Source organism: Paroedura picta, chromosome 4 (genome assembly GCF_049243985.1).
Source record: "Paroedura picta isolate Pp20150507F chromosome 4, Ppicta_v3.0, whole genome shotgun sequence".
Classification (NCBI taxonomy): Eukaryota; Metazoa; Chordata; class Lepidosauria; order Squamata; family Gekkonidae; genus Paroedura; species Paroedura picta.
In genome coordinates this window covers 94,012,447-94,035,844 of record NC_135372.1, presented here as the reverse complement: position 1 = coordinate 94,035,844, position 23,398 = coordinate 94,012,447, and the positions used below count along the sequence as shown (strand labels likewise).

The 23,398-nt window shown below is 43.6% G+C and overlaps 1 protein-coding gene and 1 long non-coding RNA gene across 5 annotated transcripts in view; one reads left to right on the top strand and one right to left on the bottom strand.

Moving 5' to 3' along the window:
* Positions 1 to 21,634, top strand: part of LOC143835896 (chemokine-like protein TAFA-5) — a 45,321-nt gene extending 23,687 nt beyond the window's left edge. Inside the window, exons 4-5 of one of the 2 annotated variants that reach the window (XR_013230394.1) lie at positions 9,049 to 9,172; positions 11,980 to 21,634. Coding sequence is in view for 1 of the 2 variants with exons in the window: in XM_077334317.1 (XP_077190432.1) it covers positions 11,980 to 11,988 (9 nt within the window). In the remaining variant the exon portion in view is untranslated. The remainder of the gene's footprint in view (positions 1 to 9,048; positions 9,173 to 11,979) is intronic. The other variant, XM_077334317.1, reaches the window with a different exon arrangement.
* Positions 1 to 23,398, bottom strand: part of LOC143835897 (uncharacterized) — a 107,037-nt gene that overhangs the window by 16,592 nt on the left and 67,047 nt on the right. For all 3 annotated transcript variants that reach the window (XR_013230395.1, XR_013230397.1, XR_013230398.1), the window contains one exon: positions 15,153 to 15,267. This is a non-coding gene — a long non-coding RNA (uncharacterized LOC143835897). The remainder of the gene's footprint in view (positions 1 to 15,152; positions 15,268 to 23,398) is intronic.

Sequence of the window (23,398 nt, the reverse complement as noted above, 5' to 3'; positions counted from 1 at the left end):
TGTGTGTGTGTGTGTAAGAGACAGAATCAGATACTGCAGATGACCACTTCCCACAGAGATGCAGCCATAATAGTGGGATGAGCTTTTCAACAGCTACCAGGTGAGCTGTCAGTGCCCTGAATCCACCCCTGCACATCTGATAGAGAAGGGGGTGCTCCCTCTGATTCTGTTGCTTCCTCCTTTTCTGGAGTTGCCAGAGTGGGGCAGTCCCGCTATAGCAAAGTGAGACTTCTGCTGACACCTAGTAGAATATTCATTGTAAAGTCTGTCATGTTATTTGAAATCCTCTTATCAGAGTGCCGATCTCAGGCCTCTGTTTAACCTGTTATGGAGCAATGCTGCCTCCTGGTCTGGCTTCTGGGTGCCTCCTAAGATTTGGGAGCTTGCCTCTGGGATCTGTCTCTTTCAAAATGTGCCAGCATGCTGGCTGCAGAGCGGAGTGGGTTGGCTGTGAGCCACCAGAGGTAGGTGGAGACGGAGAGGTCAGGAGTGCACAAAGGAGTCCATGGAGGAAGAGGGAGGAAGCGCCAGTTAATTTCTTATTCCAAAGGCATTGGAGTCGAACGGCTCCTCTAGCAACATCCCCCCAGATGAGCGCTTGTGATCCAGGAGCAGCTGCCAGGCAGCTCAGCGTGTGAGGCCCAAAAGTCTGTGCTGCAGTCAGCTCAGCAAGTGAATGACAATGAATGGGGAACTGGAAGTTGCTGGCGGGAGCCTCCAAAGTGCACCAGGATCTTTTATTAATGCCAGAGAGTCTGGAGGTGTAAAGGAGGATGAATTCTATTCCCCACAGAGGAACACAGATGGGCAATGTCAAGCCAAAGCTGTTTGCCTCCCAGTCATGCCTCCATGTAAAATGGGAAGCTCTGGGCATTTGTAAGGTTGCCAAGACTAGTCCCTGAGGAGGCTCCTGTGTCGTTCAGCGTTGCCTCCAAGAAAATTCCCCCCAGTTGGAGCTTCTTTAATCAGTACAGTTTTCCTTACCTCTTACATGTAAAAAGTGGTGCCGTCTGATGCAAAGTGACTATTGGGGTAGCTCACAATGTGCTCAGACTGGAATAACCATAGGATTGTCAAGCTGGACATTGGCTGCTCTTTTTGGATTCCACTCCCAGCTCCTGTTCCCCTCTTTCAAATCCAGGGGCATTTATGTACTGTATTTATAGAATCATAGAGTTGGAAGGTACCTCCAGGGTCATTTAGTCCAACCCCCTATACAATGCAGGACACTCACCATGACCTGCCCACCCACAGTGACCCCAATTTCATGCTCACCACCAAAAATCTTCAGAATCCAGCCTGCCATGCTCACTGAGACTCAAAGTGGAATACATTCTGTAAGTTGATGATAGTCTATGTGAAGAGACAGCTAATACACGCAGTGTATGTGTATACAATCTATATGAGGAGACGATGACATGTACTGAGGTGAAAATTCTTAATGGGCAAAACCTATAAGGCATGATAGAGAGGGTGGACTTGGGATGGGCATGAACTGGCTCACAAGCCAAAATTCATCATAAGGTGCCTCCCCTGAATGTGTCCTGGACTTTTGTCTAGTTCTGTTTGGCCATTTAAATATAGCAGTTGAGCAGGGCAATCTGCATGCCAAGTATTAAATTTGAAAAACTATGAGACATTTAAATCATTTTGCTCCCAGGAATTAAAACAGACTGCTTAAACGGTTGGCATCCATTTTAACCATCCCTTTCACTCCCTCCTCTGCTGCAAAGAGGGAGGGAGCAAAATCGATCTGTGAAATGGCTGCCAGCCATTTAAACCCAACAGCTTGGCAGGTCCACCCATCCACTGTTAGGTTTAAATGACTAGGAGCCATTTTGCTTCCTCTTGTTCTAAGTAGGGAGATGCAAAATGGACCAGCCATTTTGTTTCATGAACACCTCAAACCAGAATTTCCCAGTCCGTGCCCATCCCTTCCCTAGTTTGGATATAATGAAGGCAAATGGTATTCTGTCAGTAGAAAACAGTGAAGCAGCAATAGAGTAATGAGTGCAGCAAGGTAATAATGCATCTTACACCCAGTTGTATAACCCACAGCTTTTATGCAAAGCATTTTCCTGAACTATTGTTTTATAGTATAGTCCTGTTCCCTTCACACATATATTTAATTGGCCCATTTTTGTCCTGCCTTTTCTCTAAGGAGTTCAGGGTGACATATGGTGTTTTGCGCTAGTCAACCTTACCCTCACAATAACCCTGTGAGGGAGGCTAAGAGTGTGTGGCTGGCCTAGAGCTACTCAGTGAGGTTCTATAGCAGAGTGGAAATTCAAATCCAATTCTCCTAGATCCCAGTCCAACACTAAACACCACACCAAGCTGGCTGTATCCATAGTGTCCCTACCTCTGCCGGTATGGCAACTGGTGTTGTGAAAGGGACACAGAAGCCCAGCATGATGCTACTGCAATGTGGGTAGGCTTGTCTAAACATTATTTGGGGAAGGGATAGCGCTGCTGTTTTTGGTTGCAGTCCCACGTGGAGAATAATACCTGGATCTGCTCTCAAAGGCAAACCTTTGCCGTTTCTCTGAGGGGTACTTTTATTGAGACTGAAGGATCGGGAACTTTCCAGAAGTCTGATCTTCCATGTACAGAAGGGAGGCCTTGTCCTGGCCTGCCCCACCTTTACTGGCTTGTGTTCTGTTTGATTAAGGGTTGTTTTTCTTGGCAGAGGCTCTTTGCCTTTAACAATTTTAACAACATGCAGAAATTAAATAGGCAACGCTTTCCCTCGCATGGGAACACAGCGATTCAAAGGTTATTAATCTTTAATCCACAACAAGCACACAACAGTATCATTGAATGCCCTCGTTATTTATTAATTTATCACAATATTTATATGCCTTCTTTCTCAACAACCACAGCTATGCAATGTTCCCTCATAACAGTCCCTTCCTTGCCATAATAACTGTGTAATGACCCCCTAAAAGAATGGCCTCACATTTCTTAAGAAGGTGATCAAGTTAAGTGCCTTCCACACTTCCTTGGATAGGGCAATCCATGTGCTGGAGCTACCACTGAAAAAGGGCACGTCTGTGCTGTGGCCAAACAGACAGCTCACAGGGCACTCAAGATCTGAGATGCTGAACAGGCTGCATAACAAGCTCATGAGTTAAAACCAGGATATAAAAACAATACTAGACAAAGCAGCATTGTTTATGGTATATGCAGACAGTGCACAGAGCTCAGGTATCCAGCCACACCCTTATGCCTGACCCCCATTAGACAATCTTTAATACTGAGTTTGATTCTTTATTTGTTGGGTACCACTTTTTCAAGGGCTTGGGACAGAAATGGAGTATCTGGAATTGTATCAAAGTGAGCAGCAAAAAACCAGGAGAAGGAGCTGCCTAAAATCCCATATTTCCTCCATTCCCCCCATAACATGAATTTGTCCATGATTAGTAGATTACCACTGGGAGGAGGGATCTCTGTATCCATTTAATCATGCCCTGCAAAATCTCAATCAAATACCCTCCCAGGTAAGTTTTCTGATTTCCAAATCCCAAATGATTTAGCTGTCCTTGAAACGAAGGGACTCATGTGGATTGTCCTTTTACATATATTTCCCAGCTCCACAGCATCCCTAGGTGGAGTCACCAGACCTGTACACAGTGTCTCATACTGCAGCTGCACCATAGATTTATTTAAAGGCATACCTAGTGCCTGTTTTTTTGCCTGTTCCATTTATTTGTTTGTTTGTTTGTTTACTTATTTATTTATTTTACATACTACCCTCCCCGAAGGCTCAGGGTGGTTCACATAAAACAGAACAGAAATAATACAGATAACATAGATTAACAATAGTGAATGAAGTGAAACAAGGAACATGGAACAGTAGAAAAATTAAACATTGAAGTAACTCCTACTGATAGCCCAGTGGCTTGGGTGGAATTATGGTGGGTGCCATAGGAGCGAGGCTCAGGGGGAGGGCCCTTGGGAAATGGTGGTTCAGGTTGACCTCAACCAAATGCCTGGCGGAGGAGCTCCCTTTTGCAGGCCCTGGAGAACTGTTCAAGTTCCGTCAGGGCCCTGATCTCCTCTGGGAGTTCGTTCCACCAGGTGGGGGCAGGATGGAGAAAGCTCTGGCCCTGGTTGAGGCCAAGCGAACTTCCCTGGGGCCAGGGATCAGCAGGCAGTTGGAATTGCTAGAGTGCAAGGCTCTTTGAGGGGTGTGAGCAGAAAGGCAATCCCTCAGGTGCACTGGGCCCAAACCATGTATGGCCTTGAAGGTGATAACCAAAACCTTAAGTCTGATCCATAATTCAACCAGAAGCCAGCTCAACTGCTGGAGGATGGGCTGAATGTGGGACCTCTGAGGTGTTGCTGTGAGGACCATGGTGGCTGTGTTCTGGACTAGTTGCAGTTTCTGGATCAAAGTCAAGGGCAGGCCTGCATAGAGCGAGTTGCAGAAGTCCAGCCTAGACGTGACCGTCACATGGCTCACTGTGGCTAGGTGTTCTGGAGCCAAGTAGGGTGCTAGTAGTTTGGCTTGGCGACAGTGGTAGAATGCCAGCCGTGCTACCATTGCGACCCGAGCCTCCATTGAGAGAGAGGCATCAAGAATCATGCCCAAGTTCCTGGTGGAGTGGAAGCAGGGGCAAATGAACAGTTTCCTGTTTCCCCTCCTGTACTCCAGACCACCTTAAAAATCGGCATCGCATTAGCCACATTCAGTCCTTTTGTAAGAACACTGATTTTAGTGATGTTGCATATTTTTGTCAGAAGATCAAAATTTTCATATATGAGTTCTCTAAGATTTCTTGGTACATGACACTGGGACCAGAGGACTTATTAATTTTTCATTAATTTAACGTTAGCACTTCCTGTCTTCTACCTTCTATATGACTTAGTTCTTCAGATACTGTCTCCCCAAAGCCGTTTTCAATGAAGACCCGTGCAAATAATTCTGCTTCTTGGCAGCCTTTGTTATCTAAAGATCTGACCACCTCCTGGCTAGTTTCCCACTTCTGATATATTTTAAGAAAGTGTCATCTTTTGTCTTGATGTTTTTAGCCGTACTATCCTTAAAATCTTTTTTTCCTTTTTCTTATTGTCAGTTTATAAAACTTGTTTTAAGAGAATTAGTGTTCTTTCCTACCCACATTTGAGTAAGAACACTGCTTCTCAAAGGAGTCTTCTTGCCTTTTGCAAATGATTTGCTTGTCCCCATTTTAAAAAGCCCTGGCATCCTCTTAGACTTGCTTATACTTTCCAGTTCCTGTGGTATATATTCCATCTGAGCCTCTGTGATAATGGTTTACATACATTCTGAAAAGATGTACCCCTCTTGACTCTTATTTTTAATTAGTCAGCTCATTTTTTGAGAAGTTTTGTCTTTTGAGATTGAATGTGAGCCCAGCTCCAGTAGACTTCCTGAGCAATTTCCACCTATTTCTGTTGAATCTGATATTTTGATGGTCATTATTTCCATTCAGGTGAAGGAAATTGCACCCCACACCATGTTTTAGGCCATCCTTTTATCAACTCTTTTACCACTGAGAACCCCCCGAAACATTCTTCAGGCTTCAAGAAACCTCAGAAGTGGCACAATTATGCAGAATATGGTTGGGAAACATAGCTGTGTACACGCCCACCTGGGGACCCTGTCCTTTCCACCCACTTCAGGCCCATCACTGGCCATTTTGGAAGGGGGGGGAATGGGTCAACATGTTCATATATGGCAATATCACTCAATAAACATTTAACTATATATATATATACTAGCAAAAAAGCCCTTTGCAAGCAGGAATGAAATGGGTGCTAGGACCCAGAGGACACCAGGTGGTGCAGATTTCTCTCTGTGTCCCTCTCGCTGCGTGTCTCGGTGTGCCTTGCAGCAGGAGGCATAGCAGGCTGGTGTGCAGCGTGGGGCAGCTCTGTCTGTCTCTGCCTCTGTTGCAGCAGGGGCGGCTCTCTCTGTTTCGCTGTCAGCAGCTTGGGGCAGCTCTCTCTGTGTCTCTCTCTCTGCCTCCCTTGCAACAGGAGCAATAGGGGGGAATGAGAGCTCGTGTTCGGTCTGGCAGGGCTCTGATTGTCTCTCTCTATTTCTGCCGTGTCTGAGAGGAACGTGGCTAGTGTCCAGTGAGGGAGGGCAGGAGCTGTAGGGGCAGAGCCAATTAGGTTGCTGGCTGCACCCTGATTGGCCCTATTCCAATTTGGACAGCTGGACACGTCCCACCCCCCAGGCTGTTTCACAAATATATAGAGGAACCATGTATATATATATATGTGTGTGTGTGTGTGTGTGTGTGTGTATGTATATATGTGTATATATATGTATATATGTGTGTATATATGTGTGTGTATATGCGTGTGTATATATATGTATGTATGTATATATATATATGTATATGTATATGTGTGTGTATGTGTATATATATATATATATATATATATATATATATATATATATATATAGTTAAATCTTTTTTGAGTGATACACACACACACACATGTATTAAAATAATTAACCCCCACCCATTCATGAAGCCCTTCTAGGGTCATCAAGAAACCCCAGTTGAAAAAGCCTGTTCTAGACACTACTCAGGTAAGAGTGGCCTCTTTCCTGATTTGTTACGATAGGGGTGAACAGTTATCATATCTAGAAATTTTATCACATCTACCTACTCATTATGAAGATAGTTAATATCTAATATCAATAATCTAATATTATTGAAATGCTTACTCCTTGTGCTGTATACCTGATTTCTTTCTCCATATCACTCATACCTTCACTATTTCATTTAGAAGGATAATGATTGTTATGCTATAATATAAACATCCATATGTTGTGTCTCTCTACCAGTGGGCTTTTTCTGTGCATTTGCTTGAACAACACTTTGTTTTCCTTAAACAATTGTAATTTCTTTCTTGTGGCTTGCTATGAAGCATGCAGGTAGCATTTGTGTAGCTCAACATATGCTTTTCATGTTGAAGATGAAATCTTGGTTCTCCAGTTAAAGAATCTCAAGTAGACACTGTGAAATGCTTTTCTTTGTCCAAGCCCCAGAGAGATACTGCCAGTGAAGGGAGACAGTTCTGAGCTATAGGACCGGTTGTCCGACTCAGCATGAAGTGTACTCTAGCCCAACTTTGATGACCTGGAACATTTCTGCTATCATCCCAGAGTTACGAGTCATCTGAGACCTTCTGCAGCTCCTATTAGCTTTCCCCCAGAAACTGGTCTCAAAGCTGAATTGTGACCTTTTGGATATCAAACATCAGCAGTCTGGTTCCATAGGGGCTCAGGTGGAGTCCATCTCTCTTCTCCAGATTTCTAATGCCCCAAATGTTTTCCCATTTCTGACATCACTGTCTCATCCATGTATCTGAGATGTACATGATTTTTCAGGCTGTTAAGGGAATATTAATCGACTCTGAACTTTGAGGACCAGGGCAGGGATAAGAAAAGGAGAGTCTCATCCATATTTATCAGGCACAACTGCCAATTTGGCATGTCCTGTCTGATCATCCCAGCTCTGTTTTGCATTATTAAATATTCATGCCAACTGGTCGCCAACATGGAGTTTGCACATTTTTGCTACTGAATCATTTATGTACAGTCAAGGGAGACACAGAACGCTATTCATGTTCCGATAAAGGAAACCTCATTGATTTGGCTGCAGCCACTTGTGAGAAGTTTTAAGACAGGGCAACATGTCTTTGTAGCCCATGTGCTTCTGGCATGGGAACTGCTCAGCTGGCATTTGCATTGGCCTTTGGATTATGAGCCTCTTGTGGCGCAGAGTGGTAAGGCAGCAGACATGCAGTCTGAAAGCTCTGCCCATGAGGCTGGGAGTTCGATCCCAGCAGCCGGCTCAAGGTTGACTCAGCCTTCCATCCTTCCAAGGTCGGTAAAATGAGTACCCAGCTTGCTACTGGGGGGTAAATGGTAATGACTGGGAAACCACCCCGTGTTGAGTCTGCCATGAAAACGCTAGAGGGCGTCACCCCAAGGGTCAGACATGACCCGGTGCTTGCACAGGGGATACCTTTACCTTTACCTTGGATTATGAGAAATCACTCTAAAAATTATATTGATGAACATGAAATGTTAGTAACATTTCAGAAGTGTACTTGAATCATCCAATAAAGAGGAATCTTTCCCATAGCAAAATGTTATCTATTTTGTACTAAACTCTTTGAATAAGTGGCTTGTACCTTTTGGCTGTGCTTGCATTCACACTGATCAGATCCTATGGTGCGAGACAATACCGTGGCTCATGTATGGCCTGCAGAAGATCCCAGCATCTCTAATAAGAATCAGATGACGTGAAGGACCTCAGTTTGAGACCCTGGAGAGACCCTGTCAGTCAGAGTGGGCAATATTGACTTTGAGGGACCAGTAGTCTGATTTAGTATAAAGCAACTTCATGCATTCACGTGTCCCTCTGACACAGCCAAGGCTTCTAAACACGTCTATTTCACTCTCCAGTCCAAGGAAAAATCTGGGACTGAGATAAAAGAAGGAAATTCAGAATGCATGTACTTAAAGCTGTTATGATCTGCCACCAGCCAACACGATACATGTAGGTGGGCTGAACAGGATTCTGGCAAACTGATTAGGTACAGGACACTGAGTATACATGTTGCCATCTCCCACCTTCATCTCTCTACAAAGGGACAAAATTCTAGCCCATTGTACAGCACTGAATTTCTTATCATGGTGTCAGTTTTTGAGATGGCTGCTAAAACTCTGACACTTTTTGCTGTACATCCGGAACATTATATAAATATGTCACCTTAGGATTTGTGCTTCTTGTGTTTCTGATCTTTTCTCCCAGGCAACACAACGTAAACTCCTGGCATTGTTGCATCAGATGGACATAAGAAAGGAGTTAACCAGATTTCCCAACATATTCTAATTAGAAAACTTGTATTTTTATTTAGTAGAATGTTAGGTCCATCAAAATTCAACAAAGAGTTAAAACAGAACTTCCTGCCATTGGAGCTCTGAATTGTAGGATGGATTTGTATTAAAAGATTTGTATTACAATGACAATGAGGGAAGGTGGCTATTCTTGTCAGATCTCAGAAGCTAAGCAGGTCAATACTTGGACAAAGACCACCTAGGAAGATTCTGCAGACGAAAGTGATGGCAAACCACCTCAGTTTCTCACCTGCCTTGGAAGCAAAACCCTTCATGCCATGGGTAGGTTGTGACTTGACATCATTATGCACTTACTAGAAATTAAGCCCGCTGTATAAAAAATACAGTGGCGCTAGTGGGCAGTGGGTGGGTGCAGGAGATTCCCCCCCTCGGGCTCCTCCCCCCCGCTGGGAGGGAGGAAGAGAAGGAAGGAAGGAAGGCAGGCAGCCAAGCAGGCTGGCGTAGAGAAAGTGAGAGAGACAGAGAGAAGGGGAGAAAGGAGAGTAAGCCATGGGAGAAAGAATGGGAGAAAGAAAGACAGAAGATAAATGGATGGATGGGAGCGAGAAAGGAAATTAAGGGGTAGGTGGATGGATGGAGGCAAGGGGCCAATTGTTGCCTCCCCCCATCCCGGACCGAGCCCTCCCCCACACCCCTTACTGTTTTGTTTATACCGCTCCCACGGAGCGGTGTAAAGATGTATTATGATAGTTAGATTCTTTGGCCATTTTCTTCACTCACTTTGCTCCAGCCACAGCATAGATCTATTTCTTTGCCACTAGTATTTCCCTTTCTACAAGACCCTTGGTTTTTAAGAACCATACACAAACAGAAGTGCTAGCAGCCAAGAAAGCGAGCCACACTTTGACTAGAATGAAGTACATGTGAATTGCAGTGATAAGATCCAAGCCGTAATATTTGAATGTTCTCATTTAGTCTGTGAATCACCCTGTTGGTTTTGTGGCTGTGTACTAGAGACCCCTCTTTGTTTCTTGAGGGTGCTGAAGCTCTAAAAACTTTGCAGATGGACCCCTTAACTGGCCAAGGTAAAAAGAAATGCATATATTGTAATGTGAAAGAGAGGGGGCAGGGGAGATACCCAAGGTTATCAGCTGGGGATTTGCATGCTGAAAAAACGGAGGCCTTTGTAGATGTGGACAGACAAATGAAAGAGAAGTAGCATATGAGTGCTTGAGCTTGACTTCACATGCTGCATATGTAGTAGTAGTCATAGCATCATTTATTTGTATATAGCTGTTGGCCATTACAAAGTATAAAAGGCAAGTTTACTAGAAATAAAACCATCAAAGACATAAAATTTACAACGATAGAATTGTAAAATAGCATACAAAATACAAAGGTGTTAAAAGCCTGTCTTAAGAATGGCAGCATTGGTCCTTATTTTTCTTGCAGCCAAAGTGAATAATGAGGTTTTATATGTCACTTTGACAACACAGTGTAAACTAACTTTTCAGCAACAGAATGAAGGTTAGAACCGCATAAGATCTCATCAAGGAATCTGATTGAGCATAAAGCAGAAAGTCGAATATGTAGTGGGGTAGATCCTCTGGTGCTTGTGCACCACACATGCTGCATATGTTACCTATAGACTTTTCCTTTTTGACAAGAGTAAGGGACTAAAATAGGACTGTTTTAGAAATGTCAGTATGAAAAATCAGTGGTTTTGCTGTCAGTATACTCAGTTGGCAATGTGATTGGAACAGATGAAATGGCATGATGTCTATAGCTAGAAGATAATTTGTGAGCAGGATCTTAGAGGGGTGCTGGGGCATCAGTGAGAGAGCTTATACTCAGACTTTACTCCCAAACTAGCAAATTCCATTTCTCATTTTGAAACAACTGCTGCCATACAGGACAGGTGTTGAACTTTGTGGCTATACTGGTTTCAAGCTTGCCTTTCCACTTCTCAGGCATGACCTGGGCCCATCTTGGCATCCTTGCACCCCTGGTTTGGGGAAGTAGCAAGGGAGTTGCTGAGCCAAACAGATTAATCTAATTTGGCTTATCTGCATGCAGCAACATGCGTGCCAGTGGTTGCCTGCCACTGCTGTACATGTTTAGAGCAGGGGTGGCCACACTGTGGTTCTCCAGATGTCCATGGTCTACAAGACCCTGCTGGCAGGGGATCATGGGCATTGTAGTCCTAGTTTAGAGACTGTATGGGAGAGACAAGTATCTATGAGTGAGAAATGATTGTTCTGTCTACCCTGTGCTAACCCATCATGGGTTTCTAAGGCACTTCAAGACATTGCTAATATTATCAGGAGAAGAAGTCAAAGGATGTGCTGCACTAAGCTGTTTTCTGTTGTGATGGATTAGAGCTCCTATCACTGGCTTGGCATGGCGTTCGCTTTTCCTGCATATCTGTTCCATTAATTTGTCTTGGCTCATCACACAATGGTCTCTTCCTTTCCAAATTCCAGAGCAAAGAGTGACCAGTGCTCTGATTCAAAGGAGTGCTCAGTTTTCTGAACCACCCAAAATGTTAAACAGTACATGTCCATTATTCCAGTGCCTATTTACCAGTTAGAGTGTTAAAACGTTCCTCTATTTAAAATACACTTTTCAAGAGACTTGGCTACTAGTTCTTGTTTCATGCCCACAGTCCTTGCTCTGTGATTAAATTATTGCCACATTTCCCCCCTCTTCCCTTCTGTAGAACAGGAGATCAGTGTGTCCTCATGAATGTGGGCATGCCTCTCATCTCCTTCCTCACCATAGCTGAAGTTGAGGCTCACAGAAGATCAATGGTGGCTTGGATCCTGTGGTCCCATCCCACTGGCACAGTAGAAGTTCCTCTGACAGAATGGCTTTTCTTTTTGGGGAGGAGGGAAGGCTATTTTTCCTAATTCTCACCTTCTGCTGCAGTCTCCCAGTTGCCACATACTCTGTCCTTAGGACCCCCTGATTTTGGGAGACAAAGGAGACTGTAGGGGGGAGGCAAGGAAGTTGTCTTTCTCTATTAGTGTAACTCCAGTTGTGTTGCTTAGGACACAAATCAGTATCTGCCACGTGTCTTTCAAGAGGCAAGATGGATCTTCACTCTTTTTTAATGGTTTGTTTTCCAGGTCTCCTGACAGCAGTTGTGCACCTGCCTGTGAGAACAACATCTTCACTCCCTGTGTACTGAAGCTGCAGTTCAGAGGTCATCTCATCTTGAGGGGAAAAGAGCAATCTAATTCTTCAGTGTGGGCTCATTCTCATGAATTATGGTCCTACCCACTCAAGCTTCTTCTTGTGTCTGCACAGGTGCCACATAGGTTACAGAATCAACATACTGGGGTTGTGTGTGTGATTTTTCTTCTTTCCCCCCTGCCTCCCCATATCTATTTATGGCTTATTTTGTGGATTTCTAAATCTGAGGTGCAGTTTTCTGTAGACCTTTTTCTCTCATGACAACAGAGGAATTTTCCACGGTACCCAAGATTTCAACAGGCCTCTTAGTCTTAGGGCATGTCTGCCTCCTTGAGACATATGGTTATGACAGACTCTGACTGAGGCAATTGCTAAGAATCTGGGATGTTCTCCAGTTGTTGTGAAGAAAATGTTCTCTTTTTCTTGTGCCTCTTCCTTTCACTCATTTCCACCAAGCCAAGGGAGGTGAGAAGATGCTGAAGAAACATGTCAAGTTTGCCTCTCCGGTCCATCATCTGCTCTGCATATAGAGGGAAACAGTTTGCCAATGACTGAAAATGGCAAAAGATCATCATGAAATTGCTGTTACAGCAAAGTGAAGAACCTGGACCAAAACATGTATTTAATGCGTTTCTCCTCCTCTTCACAGTTTTTAATCTATCCCAGTTTTTTCCTAGCACTTACCCAAAATAATGGTCAACATTTTGAGCAGAATGTATACATTTGGTTGCCTGCCGTGTATTCGGATTGCAGAAGATAGCCTTCAGATTGGAGCTTTCATGAAGAAGAGTTGGTTTTTATATCCCGCTTCTCACTACCTGAAGGAGTCTCAAAGTGGCTTACAATCAACTTCCCTTCCTCACCCTACAACACCCTGAGAGGTAGGTGGAGCTGAGAGAACTCTGATATTGCTGCTCAGTCAGAACAGCACTATCACAACTGTCTTGAGCCCAAGGTCACCCAGTTGGCTGCATGTGGAAGAGTGGGGAATGTAACACGGTTCACCAGATTAGAAGTTGACCACCACGCTGGCTCTCATGACACATATACATTCATTTCTTTTACCTTTTGATTCAGGCAAGCGTTCACTACTTTTGCTGGCTTCTGCCAGTGTTCCTGCTCAGAATGTTCCATGTTTAATATGAAGGAATAGAAGCATTTGTGTTCTAGAGGAAGGATGTTTGCTCAGCTCAGCTCCTAAGAGCAGTGAGGGGGGGGGGGGACACACCATTGTTTATACAATTGGATGAAACCTGGAGAGGAAGGTGTAGCTTTAGAAAGCAGAAACACCCTCTGAATTTGGGCTGACTTGGAAATATAGGAAGAGGTTACTTTGGTGGGACACAGAATACAGCAAAGCTTTCCAGTTAGATTCTTCTTGGATGGCTGCATTATTAAGTGGAATGCCTACACCCAAAGGTATGTTCTATAGAGACTAAAGCTTCATCCCAGTAGCAGTTCCTTCTCATGGCTGTTCTGGTGCTGTGGTCTTCAACCAACAGTGAAATAAAAAATACCAGAAACTTGAAGTACAGATTGAAACAGGGATTGGGTACTGTTTGCTGTTCTGAGCGGTGCCATAACTAAGTCAATCCTGTAAGCCAGCATGTCATTTAGACATGAGACTGGCATAGTCCATGATCCACAGGGCTCAGGAACAGAGGAGATAGCAGTGATCATCTTTTCTCCAAAACCTATCTGTCCATCATAGTTTTATTCCAACTGTTCCCTGAGGAATTCAGCGCAGCATAGATGGTTCTCCTGTCCCTGTTTTGTCCTCACAGCAATCCTGTGAGGTGGATTCGACTGAGTGTGTGTAACCGGCCCAAAGTCAGTTGGTGTGCTTTATGGTCATGTGGGTGTTTAAATCCTGGTCGCCCAGATCTGAATTCCATACTGTAGCCAGAACACTACACTGATTCCTCTGTCTAGTGCTCAGTCCTGCAGGTGCTAGTAACAGAGCGCAGGGTGTCCCATTATCACTCCCGCTACAGCCTTTGTGTCTCCTAATTTCTAGGAATACCTCCATACGTTAGGCATGCGTGGTAAACCATGTGCTTTTTTCATCCTTTTAAATTTACGCTCATCATCACAAGTGTCTTGGACAGTCAGTCAAATCTCACAAGAAATATAGCAGAGAATCTCCTGTTTGGAGCACTGAAATTCTCAAACTTACACAATGAACTTCACTGATAGGTTTTTGCTTTTGCTCACAATCTGCTCTGGTTGAGTTCAACTCTTCCCCTGACCTAGAAATGAAATGCTTTTTCATTGTCTCCGTGACCCACTTCTGATGACAAAACATTAAGATGCCAAGACTGGCTGGTTGGCACCGATCAATGATTTGATAACTCCTCTAGCAAGTCCTCTCCTGTAAATATCAAAGATCCCCAGGTTCTCTTCTAGCCCATCACCCTTTTTTCTCATTGTGAATTGGACTCTTTGTTTTAAGGGCCTTTTCCACTGTAATAAATTTCCAAGGTTTGTGATGTCAAAAAATGTAAGGAAATAAAATTCTAACTTTTATTAGTCAAAGAAGAACCCACTTCTTCCTGTATCTATAGCAATAGCAGCGTTCCTTTTGCGTATATGCTCAGCAGCAAGCACTATTCATAGCACCCCTGCAGTGGGAAATGTGTGGGTGCCATTGTGTGCATTCAGCATTCCAAGTCAGAGCCATGGATCCAATCGAGCCTTTCCATGGATGGAACAATTTCTGCCAGCAGAGCGCAACTTTCTCACCTTCCCCTTCTTGCAGCAGCTCAAAATGCCCCCCAGTGTTGCTCCTGGGAGGTAGGATATCAAGGACAGAATTTGGGGGGCATTCAGGCTGCAGCAGGAAGGGGGAGGTGAGAAAACTGTGCTCTGTGGGGAGAAATGGAGCCATCTGTAGAAATGCTCAATTGGATCCAAGCCTCAAATCACAATTCTAGAAGGAGGAAACTGCCAAATATAGAAAACAGGCAATGGTTTGTTCTGAGATACAGACAACAAGGAAGTTCAAGCAATATAGGAAATTGGTCTTATTGCTAAGGAGGAATTGCGTCTAAAGAGGAATTGTGTAGAAACATCTGTAGATTGCTATAATACACAGGAGATGGCATACCCTCTCTCCATTGGTGGGGAGCATCAGCTACTCTGCTTTCATGTCTGTGAACTCACTGGCACGAGGAGGCTGATGCTGTCGGCAGGATGGTGGAAATGCACTTGGAATAGATATGCTGCAAGAAGAGAAGGGTCAATAATCAGGAAAAGGCGAGGGTTTGATATATTTGATGTATTTATTGTATTCATTTATACCTGCTTTTGTCCTTAATGGGAACCCAAAGCAGCTTACATTTTTTCTCATTTCTCCTATTTTGTCTTCAAAACAACTCTTTGAGGTGGTTTGGCTCAGGTTTTGTGAAAGGTCCAAAGTCACCCAGTGAGCTTCCATGGCAGACTGGGGATTTGAACCTGGGTCTCTTAACTGCTATACAATCCTGGCTGTCAGACTGTTGCTGCAGTTTCTCAAGTACTTCCGTAGTCCTGACAGTGGACAGAAAGGATCCTTTCCTCTGCCTCTGAGTACTTTAGAAAAGCAAAACTACAATTTCTCCTTTGTCACTTTGAAAGAAGATGGCTTTAAAGCTGGGCATTCTCTCCTCTCCACTAACTGTAAGTAAGATGGGGTGAATCCTGTTTTCCTCAGGGAAAGCAGAATTTTCCAGTTAGAAGAATCCTATTTTCCTGATGAGATTGCTGGAGACAGGGAGCCCCAGAAGGGTCACCAAGCAAGAATTAATGGATTATCAACTGCTAAAAGTGAAGGAAACATAGCAGGACAAATGACTGGTGGGAAGATTGGAAACGTTCATGCAAACTTTCATAGTGCTAAGGGTTATCAGGAAGAGATCACTGCCTCTTTTATAAGGCATTAAATGTACCCTGAAGCATCCCAAGAAAGAACCACTAATTAGCAATAGTTCATGGGGTATGATGCATGTAACATGGACATTTAGTGGAACAGATAGAATGATTATTGGTCCATGAAGAAAAAACCCATAAACCTGGCACTCCAAGCACATATTCACATACGTTAAAAGCTGTTATGGAGAAAGACTGTGTTACCTACAGAGACAAAAATGTTCATATGGATATCCTAGTGTTTAACGTTATATTTGTCTGGGGACCAAGACTAAGACCTTGATGTCAAGGGCTGGTGGCATGGTTAGATGATGGTTAGGAAAGGTCCCTCCAAACATGCCCTATTGGCCATTGTGGTGTTCATGGGTGAAGTTGCTTCCAAATCAGTCTTTGATACTTCAAAAGTTGGCCATCCTCAGCCTATATAGTTCTAACTCAAAGCTAAATAGCTGCTAAAATAGCCTACATTCTACCGTCTTCCCTTTGGATTTCCAAATATAAGCTTTGGGGGAAAAACAGTTCAAGAAAAGGTGAGTGCTTGTTGGCCCTTATACATGGCAGGAAAAGAAAGAATTAGAAGAAGAAGAATTGGTTCTTATATGCTGTTTTTATGTACCTGAAGGAGTTTCAAAGTGGCATACATTTGCCTTTCCTTTCCTCTCTCCACAACACACCCAGTGAGGCTGAGAGCCCTGATATTACTGCTCCTTCAGAACAGCTTTATCAGGGCTGTGGCAAGCCCAAAGTCACCCAGCTGGCTGCATGTGGAAGAGGAGCGGGGAATCAAACCTGGCTTGCCAGATGATAAATCCACACTCCTAACTACTACACCAAGCTGGCTCTCTAGCAAGCCAGATTGGATCCCTGTGTCTTATTTCCAGTGCCCCCAAATCCTCTCTGTCTACAGCACAGAATTCTCACTGCCTCTGTGTCGATGAAAGGCATGGTAGACATGGCTGTCTTCAGAAAAATGATTTGCACGTATACCAGCAAACATTAGCATCCAGCAGATTGGAAAAAAGCAGCTCAGTGGCAAGGTTAGAGCAGTCTGCATCTGCCAGGCAATGTAATGAAAAAAACACAACAACATATTTTTCTTGATCTGGGCAAACTTCCAAATAAGCCAAATATGTATGCAGCAGCCAGCCAGCAATAGTTAAAATACCTGCCCATTTTGTTCTCCCACCTCAGTGCAATCAGAGTGCAAAGAGAGACCAAGTCTCCAAGGCACTAATTCATGTCTCAGCCTAATTACCATTGATTGGATTTCCACATACAACAATCTCCCTCATTATCACAACACTGTTTGAAGATGTTCTACGTGAGGGCCTCTTAAAGGACCCATTTTAAACAGAGAGAGAGAGAGAGAGAGAGAGAGAGAGAAAGGCTGCTTGGTGTCTGCATACGCAGGATCCTAGCCAAAGTCCCATCATTTATAAGAATAGTATGGCAAGAATAGTAGCATAGAAACATTCCTCGCCTCCATTAGGGCATCTAGCAGTCTCTATGGGGTATAGAGGTTCTGACCCAAAGTCAATGGTTGCCTTTCCATCAACTTCAGCTGTCTTATTATTATTAATAAGAATAATAATTACATTTGTTGTCTGCCCTATTTCTGTGGACTCGGCAGAATTACATCAAGATAAAATACATACAAAAATAGACTACAGATACAATTAAATAGTTAATAAATAACTTAAAACTATTAAAAACATATTTGAACAACCAATTGCCCAATTCTGTTGGCAGGAGAGGATGGAAGAGGAGGTGCAAGGGTCATATGTATGCTATATGACATACGTTAGGAGCATTTTTGACAGGGAGGCCAGTACAATTCAGATGTTGTTGGTTTAGGCTCCAACCATAGACCTGGAAGAACAGTTATCATAGTTTAGTTGGCTCTTATGGCTTCAAGGAGTCCTACAAGTGGGTGGGGGAATCTTTCAATGATCTTGCACCGACCAATTATTCACCAATCTCAGCACTGTGTTCTGAAAGGTATTGGTGTAACAATAATAACCTCATCACATTTGGCTCCCTTTCCTTTTAAGAAAATCTCTTACATTTTAATTTGCAACATTTATTGGTGAGAATGACAAATGAGACATCCACTCTGCAAAGCTTAATTGGAAAGACTTGGGTGTGGATGTATTTCTGCATAACTAAATGTGCACAGAACCTCTGTCTTGGAGGGGTTGAGCTTTAGCCAACTTTGCTTGATTCAAATGGTCACTACTTCCAGACAACCAGCAAATCAATCTGGGGGGAAACCGCAGTGGCTGTCCATCGAGAGAGAACTGGGTGTCATCAGTGTACTGATGACACCCCAACCCAAAACTCCAAATCAGCTAGACCAGAGAGAGCTGTTCTTCCATCTTCATGCCAGGTTGTTTGCTGCCTGTTTAATGCCTTCCACTGTCAGATCTGTCATCATCTTGGGGACAGAAATTTGGGTGATAATAAAGCCATCCATTATGTATCTGGAGGCAAGCAACAAGACCACCACCAGTCTTCTATAGGATGGGCACAATGTCTCCAAGCCTAAGCAAAGGACTTTGGACTGGGCAATAAGTAAAAATGGCTGCTGAGGCCAAAAAAGCAGCCTTAAAGAGCAATGAGCATTAGAAAACATTCCAAGTGCTTTTGTTTACTTGTGAAAATTCATCCCTAACCCAAGAAGTGATTCTCTCCCACAAAGTTAGATCCCTGCACATGCTCAAATGTTAAGCTCCAGTTTCTAGGAGCAGGGAAGTGAATATTATCAGTGATCACAATAATGATGCTTAACATTTATACAGCACGGTTGGAGCATTCAAGGAATTTCATGGGTTCAGTGATCCTTTCAACAGCTTCAGGTCACAACACAGTCATGAGCAGTATCATGATTGGATATCCAGGTCTACAACTGCCCAAATTAAAAAAGAGTATGTAATATTTGTAGCTGTAAATTGTGCAGACTGGGCTCAAGTAACACAGCTATTATAGCAATGCACTTCTTTAAAACAGCAATAACATGGCTGGCCTGGGTTCTTAGAACTGCTTCTTTCAATGCGAAAACTAAGCAAATATCTAAGTTGCTGCCCTAGTTGAAAATTATTGCAGGTTTCCAAGACTGCAGCTTGTTCTGTGCTCTGGGGAAAACTGAGGAGATGTTAATGATTACCCTTAGAAGATGTGTCTGCTGGGGGCAAGGGGCAGCTTCATTTCCCCTGATTTGAGTAAACAACATATAAATGTCTTTTTTCTGCAGTTGGAGTGTACTGTACTATAAATATACCAAATTTGATGGTACTAGGCATTTTGAAAGAGTGTATGTGCATGTGTATTAAAAAACAAAAAACAGAAGAGCTCTTCTGGGTCACACCAATGGTCCCTCTAGACCTGCATCGTGTCTCACACAATGGCCAACCAGTTCCTAAGAGAAGAAGAGGAAGAGCTGCTTTTTTTTTCATATCCTGCTTTTCACTATATAAACAAGTCCCAAAGCAGCTTTCAAACACCTTTCCCTTCCTCCCCCCACAAGAGACACCCTGTGAGTTAGGTGAGGCTCTAAGAGAACTGTGACTAGCTTGAGGTCACCCAGCTGGCTGCAAGTGGGGAAGTGGGCAATCAAACCCAGTTCTCTACATTAGAGTCTGCTGTTCTTTAACCATTACACCAAGCTACCTTTCAACAACAACAGGTCATGGAGGGCCAACAATAGGTTCTAGAGGACATGGTTCTCCCTTGATGTTGCCTTCCAAGGGTTCAGAATTTGACTGCCGCAGAACATGGAGGCCACCATGGCTAGTAGCTACTGACACACACACATGTGCACACACATAGGACAAGTTACGGCATCCTCTCATGCAAAGCTTCCTGTTAGATTTCAATAAGACTTAGTCATTGATGGTGGGCAACAATGGGAGGCTTTGTGCCTGAAGTCACAACAGAATATAACTTGACCCACACCTCACTGGAAACTGGAGGTCATCTTGTTCAGATATTTGTACAGAGCAAAGTGAATGTGTGTGTGCAGCCAGTGTGGCGTAGTGAGTGTTGGACCCACCCTGTTTACTGGCTGACTCTGAACTAAGTCACACACTCTCAGCCGAGCCATCCTTCAGGTGGGATGGGGTGATTTCCCAGAATTACAACTCATCTCCAAACTACAGAAATCAGCTGCCTTGGAGGAAACAGCCGTTTTGTGGCATTTTACCCTGCTGAGGTTCCTCCCCTGCCCACCCCAGCCACCCCAAATATCCAGGAATTTCTTATCCTGGATTTGACAACCCTCCTTACCTCACAACAAACTGGTGAGGATGGAGGGAAGGAGGCCTGTGTAACCCACTTGGGTTCCTACTGGGGAGAAAGGCAAGGTGCACAATATGCAAGAAGAATATTGAGTCAGCTTCTCTGTTTAGTTTAGAAGTGATTTTGGATGTTCACTTGTTGATGAAGTTGCTTAGGACTCCTTTGTAGGGACCGAGTGTGATTTTCAAGAATACTACTGCTAGTCCTTCTGTAATGCCCACTTGACCTGCATAAATTTCACATGTGTACACTGCTAGTATTCTGTGCTCCCCCAGTCAGCTTTTCCTTCCTCCCTCCAAATGGCTCAGGCTCCAACTTTATTCTCCCTCCCTTGCTGTTCCACACTTGCCCATTCTTGGCTCTGGCCCCAGCTGAGCTTCCATCTCCCCTTAATCTATACCTTATCTTCATTTTTATTGGTGTTAGACACCTGCCATGACAGGTGTCATTTTGAGATATTCTCAACACAAGGGTAGGGGGCTGTGATATCTGGGCATGTTCATTACTATAACTATTTCTGATTTTTTGCCCAACTCCAGAACTGGACACAGTATGAACAAAAATCCTTGTTTGTTGCCTATAAGCATGAATATGGCCTAAAAGGATTGGAGTCAAGAAGGCCCTATAATAAGACCATGTACTGTTTCTTAATTACTGTGGAGGCTCCCTCATTGGGGAAGAAGTGTTAGAAGAGGGTCAGCTGATAGGAGAAGAGAGGAGGTTCCCAACTGAAGGGAGGGAGCAGAGGTGCAGGTACTCAGCATGAAACTAAGGGCATTTCTGCACATCAATAAAAATAGCATTATGTCAGCTGAGTGGTGTAACTCTACATATAATCGCATCTCCTGGCTCCCCCTCACCTTTTTTGCTGTCTCACTGTTCTCTGCCACCATTTCACGCTTCTCCCCTTCCACAAGTGCTGCTGGAAATGGCGGAAGAGAGTAACACGATTTATACACAACTCTCTTCTACCTGTAAATCAAGCCAGGCAGCCAATCCCCTTTCTCCATGCTTTAAAGGGCCCATGGTGCCTGCTAATATTTTTTTATCTCCTAAGGGAGCTCCTAAGGGAACCAGCCCATGATGCACTGTCCCTAGAACTTCTTATTGTTCACATGTATGAGGAGCAGTCTTTTAAAAGCTGAGTGGGTGGCAGCAGCAGGTCAAAGGACAGAAATGTTGTGGGGGAGGGGCTGTGGGGAGGAGAGAAGGGTGTCAGACAATGAATTGTAATTTAAATCTTCTTGGAAGGCACAAAAAACAATAATTTACTTTGTGCTAACCAAGAATGAGAAATGAAAGTTCATGCTTCGCTGGACGCATCTGCCTGTGAAAATTTATTTTATTTAGCAATTCTAATGGGTCAATTAAAATATATTAGCATGACAATTTCATTTCTTTTGCGATCAGTTACAAAGTAAACAGGCAAATTTAAACCTTCAAGCTGTGAAACAACCTTCAAGACACCCCAAAAATAATTTCAAGAGGGAACTTGATCATCTTTGAAGCCACCACACATCTCACACAACACCCTCAGTCTCAAGCATTAGAAAGACCTGACAAAACAGAGACCAGCACAGCCCACAGGGATGTTTCTCAAGTTTCCCGGGAAGGTCTCCGGCACCCACTTCCGTAAATGTGAGCTGCATAAAAGATCATCCTTGTAGATAGTGCCCTTTCTTTAGCAACCCTTCTTGTCTCCTTGACAGCTACCGTTTCTGTTTTTCTGTCTGTCATATTCAGCGGCACAACTTCTGTCCTTTGGGGAAATGGCACTTTTAAAAAACAGACACTGCTGAACATTCAATGCTGAAATGAGCAGGGGAGTTTATATGTGTGTACATTTATTCCAGAGTCAGTACACAGCAGAAAGCAGAGGAAAACCACCTCGATTGAAAACTCTGTGGGGTTGCCAGAAGTTGGCTGTGACATGCACATACACGTAAAGTTTTCATGGATGTTCTTCCCCTCCCCTTTCAGTTCAATAGACCTGGAAGAGTAACTGGAAAATCTTAGTGTATCCTACTCATCTGCTGAGGGATCTACCCCACATAATTAAGAATAATGGACCTTTATCAACTGTGTTTTTTGAAGGTCTCAGTGAAATAGGTGCTCATCTTCTACTAAATTGTGAGTGCTGATTATTTAGCACACCTACTGAGAAGCAATCAATAGATTGGCATCGAAGCTATTTTCTTCATTCCTTGCCATAGCAGAAATTTTGTATTGATGACTAATGGATAAATGAAGTCTATTAATCTGAGCTGCAAAGTCGTGGTAACTGGAATGAATAGCAGCCAGAGAATGCAGATGGTCAGTCAGAGTTAGTACTACTATACTAGTGCAAAGTAGTGGTTAAATTGTCACACTAGGGTCTGAGAAACCCAAGTCTGAATCCCCACTCTATCAGGGAAGCTTGCAGGGTGATCTTGGGCCAGCTACACACTCTCAGCTTAGCCTGCTTCACAAAGTTGTTGTGAGGATAACATGGAAAAGAGGAGACTAACGTAAGCCATTTGGTGTTTCCACTGGGGAGAAAGTCTGAGTATAAATGAATAATAAATGTACAATGTCCTTAATGGGGAAAGTGGGGTACACCCAACGGGTGGACTCATATCTTCTCAAAGTTCTAAATAAATGGTAATGGATACAAAATTAAGGGATTTGCTGGACTTGGGCTTTAAGAGGGCATTCATAGAAGACAGGCCTGTCAAAGGCTATTATACGTGACAGCTAAATTATTATTTGTATTCCACACACTCAGCCAGATCAAGCATCAGAGGCGGCTCCCAACAAAAGGTTAAAAGTATAACACACATGCATAAATTACATCATTAATATTAGAAAACCTGCAAGACCCTCTCACCAGCAGCAAAGTCAGTAGCATCAGATAACTAATAATAACTACTAAATCATTATCAGCAGAACAGTGTCCAGGGACATGGTGGGGACCCCTTGGAATCAGAGCTCATCTCCAGATTACAGAGATCAGTTCCCTTGGAAAAAATGAATGCACTGGAGGATGGGCTTTCTGGCATTGACCCATAGTGTTATACAGCCCTGAGGCCAATCCCTATATTTCCCAACCCAGAGCTGGCCACCATATTCCTCTTCCCAGGCTCTTTCCCCAAATCTCCTGGAGTTTTCCCAGTG